The 11091-nt window shown below is 35.5% G+C and overlaps 1 protein-coding gene across 3 annotated transcripts in view; it reads left to right on the top strand.

The window, feature by feature from the left end:
- The window catches only part of LOC137641321 (nose resistant to fluoxetine protein 6-like), a 63877-nt gene that overhangs the window by 45601 nt on the left and 7185 nt on the right, over window positions 1-11091 (top strand). For all 3 annotated transcript variants that reach the window (XM_068373749.1, XM_068373750.1, XM_068373751.1), the window contains 4 exons: window positions 1351-1534; window positions 3492-3615; window positions 8189-8288; window positions 8775-8910. In XM_068373749.1, the coding sequence (XP_068229850.1) occupies window positions 1351-1534; window positions 3492-3615; window positions 8189-8288; window positions 8775-8910 (544 nt within the window). The remainder of the gene's footprint in view (window positions 1-1350; window positions 1535-3491; window positions 3616-8188; window positions 8289-8774; window positions 8911-11091) is intronic.

Below are 11091 nucleotides of genomic sequence, written 5' to 3'. Positions count from 1 at the left end.
ATATATATATATATATATATATATATATATATATATATATATATATATGTATATATATATATATATATATATATATATATATATATATATATATATATATATATATATATATATATATATATATACATACATACTAGGGATGATCAAAAAGTTCGGTAAATGTGTGTATATTCAATAAATTACGAACATTAACATGTTTTGTCACTAATCTCCTTTTAAGTACTCTATTTCGGCACATACACACTTACTCCACCATGCCTGCCACTTTTAAAAACATTCCTGGAAGTCCTCTTTATTCAATAACTTTATTTGATGTCTTCAATGGTGATAAATCTTTTCCCTTTCATCGTCGATTTCATTTTCGGGATTAGCCAGAAGTGGCATGGTGCCAATTTTGGAGAATACAGTGGATGCGGAATTGCAGCGAGATACTTTCCAGTTCAGAGCTCACAGTGGAAAACACCTTCATCCTCAGCACCTAAGAAAGCAAGAATGTCGAAGTCACTTGTAAAGGTCATGCTGATTGCATTCTTTGATAAGCAAGGATTAGTGCATATTAAATTTGTTCCCAGAGGCTGCTCCGTCAATGCTATTTACTACGTGAAGTTTTGAAACGCCTGAGAGAATCCATTAGACGTAAAAGGCCAGAAAAATGTAGAAATGGCTGGCTGCTGCAACATGACAACGCACCCTCTCACACATCACTGCTTGTTCGGCAGTTCATTGCTGGAAAGAATCTCCCTGCAGTTCCGCATTCACCGTAGTCTCCCGATTTGGCACCATGCCACATCTGGCTAATCCCAAAAATTAAATCGATGATGAAAAGGAAACTATTTGACACCATTGAAGACAACAAATTGAACACGACAAAGCAAATAAAGTTATTGAAGAAAGAGGACTTCCAGGAATGGTTTCAAGAGTGGCAGGCACGGTGGAGTAAGTGTGTATGTACCGAATTAGAGTACTTAAAAGGAGATTAGTGACAAAACATGTTAATGTTCGTAATTTAATAAATATTCGCACATTTTCCGAACTTTTTGATCACCCCTCGTATATATATATATATATATATATATATATATATATATATATATATATATATATATATATATATATATATATATATATATATATATATATATATATATATATATATATATATATATATATATATATATATATATATATATATATATATATATATATATATATATATATATATATATATAATATATATATATTTGTATATATACATATATATATATATATATATATATATATATATATATATATATATATATATATATATATATATATATATATATATACACACAAATTTTTTAATTTCAGGTTGACAATACCAATCTGTCTCCTTTCGGGATTCCTGGCCACATTATCAGCATACTTGGGCCACGGGCCCTACGCCTTTGGGATCAAAGCTCCACATTCTCTTCAAGATTTGTGTCAGAAATACTGGTGGAGAGACGCCCTATTCATCACTAACTACTTTGTCACCGGAGACGATGCTGGATCGGTGAGCTTGAGTTTTGAGAGTTCATTTTAGTTCCTCTATCCACATTTATTGTTTTTCATTGCTTCCCCATTCATCATTTTACTATTGTGCGCGACCCATCATAAACCATAATCAGCCTTCATACTATTATTGGCGTGGGAGACCCGTTAAAATTGTCGGGTAAATACTTTGATAGCTATTCACACAAACACAGATTCAAGTAGTTGCACCCACTCCTCTTTACTAACTGCAACCCAAAGGTCCGGCAATATGTGGGAGAGTGTGGTTTCTGAGTCTACCTTTCGGAGTACCCAGTCTCGCAAAGGGTATGACTACTGTCTCTCCCTTCCTGCTACTCAGCGTGACCGGAAAGATATATATATACATATATATATATATATATATATATATATATATATATATATATATATATATATATATATATATAAGTAGGTAGTAGGTTGGCCATGACACCAGCTACCCGTTGAGATACTGCCGCTAGAAAGATTTGTTGGTCCTTTGAATGGCCGGACAGTACTACATTGGACCTTTCTCTCTGGTTAATGTTCATTTTTCCTTTGCCTATATACACAACAAATAGTCTGGCCTATTCCTTGCAGATTTTCTTCTCTCCTCATACACCTGACAACACCGATAATACCAAACAATTCTTCTTCATCCAAGGAGTTAAGTGATGCACTCTAATTGTGCAGTGGCTACTTTCCTCTTAGTAAGGGTAGAGGAGACTCTTTAGCTATTGTGAGCAGCTTTTAAAAGAGATGGATACTCCTAAATCAAACCATTGTTCTCTAGTCTGGGGTAGTACCATAGCCTCTGTACCATGGTCTTCCACTGTCTTGGTTAGAATTTTCTTACTTTAGGCCCAGTCGGGCACACTATTCTATCTTATCTCTTTTTTTATTTTTTTTGTTATTATTCTTTGTAGTTTATATAAGAAATATCTATTTTGTTGTTGTTGCTGTCCTTACAATATTTTATTTTTCCTTGTTTCCTTTCTTCACTGGGCTATTTTTCCTGCTGGAGCCCCTGGACTTCTGGCATCCTGCTTCTCCAACTAGGGTTATTACTTAGCAAGGAATAATAATAATAATAATAATAATAATAATAATAATAATGATAATAATAATATCATATATATATATATATATATATATATATATATATATATATATATATATATATATATATATATATATATATATATATATATATATATATGTGTGTGCGTAAAAATCACAGGGAAACGTGATGCTCAGATGCAAAAGAATCACAAGGAAAATGAAAATATGAATTATAAGATTAAGTCCTGACTAGTTCTGTGACATATGAGTAGTGTAATCGGTAGAACTTCAAAAGTTGAAAGTTGCATCAAATATTTTATGTTGAACAGTCTGACATAAGTCTGTTTAATGCTTTGATATGATAGTTGAGTTTTAATGTTGTTACTGCTTTTTAAATATTTGATCTTAGTTGGTCATTACTTCCCATATCGTTTACTTATTTCTTTTATTCTTTTCCTTACGGGGGCTATTTTTCCTTTTTGGAGCCCTTAGGCCTGCTTATCCAAATAAGGTTGTATCTTAGTTAGTAATTATAATATATATATATATATATATATATATATATATATATATATATATATATATATATATATATATATATATATATATATATATATATATATATATATATATATATATATATATATATATATATATATATATATATATATATATATATATATATATATATATATATATATATATATATATATATATATATATATATATATATATATATATATATATATATATATATATTATTGATGATAAGGGACTGTGTATCTATATTTCTTCCAATGCCATGTGAATGAGTGTCTGATAATTAGAGTAGTTTGTTTATTTTAGCCATATCATTGAGGTTCTTCACAAATGTTGTCTTTATTTTTGTATTGCAGTGTCTAGGAGTCTGTTGGTACACCGCAGTAGATTTCCAGATATTCCTTATTACCCCTTTGATTTTGTTTCCATTCATATGGAGAGAATGGTTCAAGACTCCTCAAAGGATACTTAATAGGATAGGTAAGAATCTAAGAAAAGAGTACACTAACTGTTACGATTTTACACTAGGCCCAAAGTAAAATTCAGTCCCATAGCAACGGGTGATGTTAGAATTATTAACTCCTCTCACTTCACTCAACTACACCCTGCTATCCTCTAGTTCCCAAATTCCGTCTCATAGCACCAAACTAGACTAAAGAGACTACTCCTTTCTCCTCATCAATAACACCTTACTAATCACCCACACCCGAAGTCAGTCCCTTATCATCAATAATGGTGTGTCTCACTTATTGTTCCTTGGTCAATATCACCCTACTTACGACCCTTACCTAAAGTCAGCCACTTATCATCAATGAGGCTCTGTCTTACTCCTTGCTTCTCGGTTAATAACGCCTTGCTAACTACTGGTACCAAAAGTCAGCCCATTATTATCAATGAAGGTGTGTCTCACTCCTTGCTTCTCGGCCAATAACGCCCTGTTAACCACCAGTACCCTAAATCAGTCCGTACCTTATCATCAATGAGGGTGTGACTCACTGCTTGCTTCTCTGTCAATAACGCCCTGTTTACCACCACTACCCAAAGTCAGTCCCTTATCATCATTGAGGGTGTGTCTCACTCCATGCTCCTCGGTCAATAATGTCTTGCTAACCACCAGTACCAAAAGTCAGCCCCTTATCATCAATGAGGGTGTGTCTAAATCCTTACTCCTCTATTAATAACACCCTGCTAACCAAAAGTACCCAAATTCAGTCCCTTATCATCAATGAGGGTGTGTCACACTCATTGCTCATCGGCCAATAACGCCCTGTTAACCACCAGTATCAAAAGTCCATCTATCCCTTATCATCAATGAGGGTGTGACACTGCTTGTTCCTTTGTCAATGATGCTCTGATAACCTCCAGTACCCAAAGTTAATCCCTTATCATCATTGAGGGTGTGACTCTCTCCTTGCTCCTCAGTCAATAACGCTCTGCCATCCACCAGTACCCAAAGTCAGTCCATCTCTTGTCATCAACGAGAGTGTGACTCACTGCTTGCTTCTCGGTCAATAACGCCTTGCTAACCACCAGTACCCAAAATCAGTCCCTTATCATCAATGAGGGTGTGTCTCATTCCTTGCTCCTCGGTCTATAAAGTCTTGCTAACCACCAGTAACAAAAGTCAGCCCCTTATCATTAATGAGGATGTGTCTTACTCCTTACTCCTCGGTCAAAAACAACCTACTAATCACCAGTACCCAAAGTCATCCCTCTATCATCAAAGATAGTGTTTATAACTCCCCGCTCTTAAGTCAATGACATCAAACTAACCACCAGTACCCAAAGTCAGTCCCTTATCATGATTGAGGGTGTGTCTTTATCCTTACTCCTCGGTTAATAATGCCCTGCTAACCATCAGTACTCAAAGTCAGCCCTTTATCATCAATGAGGGTCGTCTCACTCCTTGCTCCTTGGTCAATGACGCCATGCTAACCACTAGTACCCAAAGTCAGTCCCTTATCATCAATGAGGGTGTGTCTCACTCATTGCTCATCGGCCAATAACGCCCTGCTAACCTCTAGTATCAAAAGTCAGTCTGTCCCTTATCATCAATGAGGGTGTGAAACTGCTTGTTCCTCTGTCAATAATGTTCTGATAACCTCCAGTACCCAAAGTCAATTTCGTATCATCATTTTGGGTATGAATCTTTCCTTGCTCCTCAGTCAATAACGCTCTGCCATCCACCAGTACTCAAAGTCAGTCCGTCACTTATCATCAACGAGGGTGTGACGCACTGCTTGCTCCTTGTTCAATGATGCCTTGCTAACCAATAGTACCCAGAGTCAGTCCCTTATTATCAATGAGGGTGTGTCTCATTCATTGCTCCTCGGTCTATAAAAGTCTTGCTAACTACCAGTACCAAAAGTCAGCCCCTTATCATTAATGAAGATGTGTGTTACTCCTTACTCCTCGGTCAATAATGCCCTGCTAACCACCAGTACCCAAAGTTAGCCCTTGATCATCGATGAGGGTGTTTATCACTTCTTGCTCCTCAGTCAATGACACCAAGCTAACCACCAGCACCCAAAGTCAGTTCCTTATCATCAATGAGGGTGTGTTTCACTTATTGCTCATCGGTCAATAACGCCCTGCTAACCACCAGTACCTAAAGTCAGTCTGTCCCTTACCATCAGTGAGGGTGTGACACTTCTTGTTCCTCTCTTAATAATGTCCTGATGACCGCCAGTACCCAAGTTAAATCCTTCATTATCAATGAGGGTGTGACTCTCTCCTTGCTCCTCAGTCAATAACGCTCTGCCATCCACCAGTACCTAAAGTCAGTCCGTCCCTCATCATCAACAAGGGTGTGACTCAAAGCTTGCTCCTCAGTCAATAACGCCATGCTAACCACCAGTACCCAAAGTCAGTCCCTTATTATCAATGTGGGTGCATCTTACTCCTTGCTCCTCGGTCAGTAACGTCTTGATAACCACCAATAACTAGATTTAACCACTTATCATCAATGAGAGTGTGTCTCACTCCTTACTCCTTAGCCAAAAACGCCCTGCTACCCACCAGTACCCAAAGTCAGTCCGTCTCTTATCATCAATGAGGGTGTGACTCTCTGTTTGCTCTTCGGTCAATAACGGCCTGCTAACCACCAGTACCCCAAAGCAGTCCGTCCCTTATCATCATTGAGTGTGTGGCTCACTGCTTGCTCCTATGTCAATAATGCCCTTCTATCCACCAGTATCCAAAGTCATCCACTTATCATCAATGAGAGTGTGTCTCACTCTTTGCTCCTTGGTAATAACGTCTTGCTAACCACCAGTACCTAAAGTCAGCCCCTTATCATCAATGAGAGTGCGTCTCACTCCTTTCTCCTCGGTCAATAACGGCCTGCTAACCACCAGTATCCAAATTCAGCCCATTTTCATCAATGATGGTGTGTCTCACCCCTTACTCCTCGGTCAATAACAACCTGTTAACCACCTTTACCCAAAATCAGTCCCTTATCATCTATGACGGTGTGTCTCACTCCTTACGATGCGTTCAATAACGCCCTACTAACCACTAGTACCCTAAGTCATTCCCTTATCATCAAAGACGGTGTGTCTCACTCCTTCCTCCTCGATCAATAACGGCCTGCTAACCATCAGTACCCAAAGTCATCCCCTTATCATCAATGAGGGTATGTCTCACTTTATGCCAAGCAGTCAGTAACAACCTGCTAACCATCAGTACCCTAACTCAGTCCCTTATCATCGATGAGGGTGTGTCTCATCCCTTGCTCGTTGGTCAAGAACGCCCTGCTAACCACCAGTACCCAAAGTTAGTCCCTTATCATCAATTAGGGTGTGTCTCACTCCTTGCCACGTGGTTAATACAGCACTGCTAACCACCAGTACCCAAAGGCAGTCCCTTATCATTAATGAGGGTGTGTCTCACTCCTCGCTCCTCGGTCAATGACGGCCTGCAAATTACCAGTACCCAAAGTCAGCCCCTTATCATATATGAGGGTGTGTCTCACTCCTTGCCACACAGTCAGTAACACCCTGCTAACCACCAGTACCCAAAGTCAGTCCCTTACTATCAATGAGGGTGTTTGTCACTCCTTGCTCCTCGGTCAATAACGGCATGCTAACCACCAGTTCCCAAAGTCAGCCTCTTATCATCAATGAGGGTGTCTCGCTCCTTTTCACGGGGTCAATAACGGCCTGTTATCCACCAGAATCCAAAGTCAGCTTCTTATCATTATTGAGGGTGTATCTCACTCCTTGTCAAGCGGCGATCAATAATGCCCTGCTAATCACCAGTACCCAAAGTCAGTCTCATATCATCAATGAGGGTGTATGTCACTCCATGTGCCTCGGTCAATAACGGCCTGGTAACCCCCAGTACCCAAGGTTAGTCCCATATCATTAATGAAGGTGTATCTCACTCCTTGTGCCTCGGTCAATAACGGCATGGTAACCACTAGTACCCAAAGTCAGTTCCTTATCATCAATGAGGATGTGTGTCACTCCTTGTTCCTTGGTAAATAACGGCCTGCTAACCATCATTACCCAAAAAGAGTCCCTTATCATCAATAAGGGTGTGTGTCACTCCTTGCTCCTCGGTCAATAACGGCCTGATATACCACCAGTACCCGAAGTCAGTCCCTTATAAATAAAGATTTTACACATTTCTTGCTTTTTTTTTGTCAATAACACCCAAATATCCTTTAGTACCCATTTATGGATGGTTAACTATATAAAGTGTAAGCTAGTTCTCATAACCGCACAAATATTAACTCAGAGTCCTGCAGGTTTTTGGAATAAGTGCCCACTTCTTTCTCCAACAACAACCAATAGTTTAAAATCCCTAATAATAGAATGTAAAGATTCCTAATTCTAAAATTTCTTTTACTATTTAAATTATCTGCTTTTAGATTTTCCTTATCCTACAGTTTCCCCAATCTATCTCCCCTTTGTTACTCTTTTAGGGCCTGGTTTGAGACTGGCATTAGATATTCTGTCTGCTGCTAACCAGTTATACTAAAAATTCACTTAATAGACTATCAGAGATCTTCTTCAGTAATGATCACACAAATTTTGTCCCATATATTCAGAGTGCATCTGGCTGGGTATTGTGATTCTCGTCTCAGTTCTCATTCCGGGCATCATAACGGGCATAGAAAAATTTCCTCCAACCGCAATATTTGGTTTACCGTGAGTACTTTTTATTTATAGATGCTAAGTGTAGAATAAATTTTATATTTACTATAATTGAATATAGTAAAGTCATAATTAAATATTCACTGATACTCTTTGACAACTACCTTGGCCTTACAAAGGTGTTAGTTTTACCTACTTGACAGACTTCATATGAACTGAATTTGACTGTACCATACATAAACAAATGCATGTCATTCAAATTGTAATTAATTAGCAATGTAATAACTCAAAGATATCTTCATCAAGCAATTAAATAGACTTCAGAGAAGTTTATAATTTTCTGAAATAATCATTAAAATTCTTCTGTAAACCTCTGGAAGTTGAAAGTCTGAGGCTACAAACCTCCATTCATAAAAATAATATCTTAAACAATTGTTTTTATACATTATACAATAAATAATCCGAATTTAGATGATTTAGATGTCTTCCTTTGATAAAAATTGACACCTTCTAGAACTAATGCTGTCGTTCTATCCTCAGTGATCAAGAAACATCAATAGAATATAACGAACAAGTATACATGGCTTCCTGGTGTAGAGCACAGCCCTACTTGGTTGGTATGGCATTAGGTGTCATATTTCGAAGAGATGCTCAGAAGAAAATCAAGTTAGAGATGGTAATGCGTGCATATACTTGTATATATATATATATATATATATATATATATATATATATATATATATATATATATATATATATATATATATATATATATATATATATATATATATATATTTCTTACATTTATACGCGTTTTTCATAAATATTTATATAAGCCCTAAATACCTCTTGATATCGGATTGCCTCGGGATCACAGACCGAAGGTGGCATAAGAATTTTGATGATAGCTTCAAGTTGGGCAAGGTGTCGAACCCAGGCCGACCACAATCTTTTATCAAAAACTTGATTCCCCTTTGGTCTCTGATCCCAGAGGCATAGAGAATCCGATATTAGGTGGTTTCATTAGTGCAGCGTGACTCCTCAATTGTAAACTCATTGTCAAAACCAATGCATATTTGCCTGACTCAGACATTCCAATAATAATCAAAGAAACTAGAATTAAATTAAACTGAAAATTTACCATCAGTTATGCATTGCAACTCTGGTCGAGGTCAGTATCATTTAACTTTATTTAGTTAAAGATCATAGAGGGGACTAACATGGTAAATTAGCTGTATAATTCTAGTTTAGTATGATTATTACTGGAATGAGTGTACAAGAGTATTTGCATACCAATCTTTGGCATTGAACTTAAACCTAAACCATAGTAATTTACCTTTTGCCCTCAACCAAAATTCTACTTCAAATGGAATGATAGATCATGCTGTACATGTAATACCCGACTTATTCGTATGTTAAATCAATACCTTGAAATATATAGTATTTCATCAGAAAGAAAGTTCATTGGATTAAGATTATGAGTTGGATAATTAAGAGAAGAAAATAAGTATTAGTTATATTGTTTATCACCCTCATTTATAGACTAGGTATTAATTTAAATAATTATATAAATACTGTATACATGTGTATGAATGTATGCAGCTTGTAATGATGTATAATTACAGGAGAATTGCGAGGTATAATTATATATGAATATGTAGTTAAATATATATATATATATATATATATATATATATATATATATATATATATATATATATATATATATATATATATATATATATATATATATATATATATATATATATATATATATATATATATATATATATACACACACACACACACACATATATATATATATATATATATATATATATATATATATATATATATATATATATGTATATATATATATATATATATATATATATATATATATATATATATATATATATATATATATATATAAAAGAGATTACTAGAGTGCCACATGTGGATGACATTATGAAGAGGGGTAGATGGAAAGGGTTTGGGTATGTTCTTCGCTCTCCTCAAGTGATATTATTTCACCAAACGTTCAGCTCGGTTCTACAAGCGCTAAAAGAGTTGGAATACCCAGGCCTACATGGCTGAGGAATATGAAGCGCATAGTAGGATATATTGAATGGATAAGTATTGAATTAAAAGCTCAAAATAGAGAGGACTGGTGAAATCTAACCAAGGCTCTTTGTGTCAATAGGTGTAGTAGGAGATGATGAATATATATATATATATATATATATATATATATATATATATATATATATATATATATATATATATATATATATATATATATATATATATATATATATATTATACACCTGTCATCCCTAAGAGCATTGATAAAACATTTTGATCACTTTTAGAATCATTACCTCTAGGAAACAGATCACTCGCATTAGACAGTGATAGTACCAATGCATTACAGGGACTCTTCACTTACTTAATAATATCCTCGCTGGCTAGTTCTGCTTTGGTACTGATCTAAACATTTTCTATATTCCCAATTAAATACCTCTCTTATATAGTTCATTCCCTTATTTCCATTCTTTACTGGCCTGCTTTGCCTGTTGGAGTCCTGGGGTCTGTAGAATCCTTCTTTTCTAGCTAGGGTTGTAGCTTAGTTCGTAATAATGATAGTACTAATATTGATAAATATATGTAATTTGCTGGTATACTTTATCTGATGAAAGATTGAAATAGAACTATTAGTTTCTTTTTTTCATAGCAACTTTATCATTGTTTATAGTGTATAATAATCTTCCTTTGGTCAAAAATAACTCAAAACAAATAAAATTCCTTTTAATATTACTATCAATGTGTTGATAATATAAATTGGTTTCTGTCGAGG

This window comes from Palaemon carinicauda, chromosome 5 (genome assembly GCF_036898095.1).
Source record: "Palaemon carinicauda isolate YSFRI2023 chromosome 5, ASM3689809v2, whole genome shotgun sequence".
NCBI lineage: Eukaryota > Metazoa > Arthropoda > Malacostraca > Decapoda > Palaemonidae > Palaemon > Palaemon carinicauda.
This window is presented reverse-complemented; position numbering and strand designations above follow the sequence as displayed.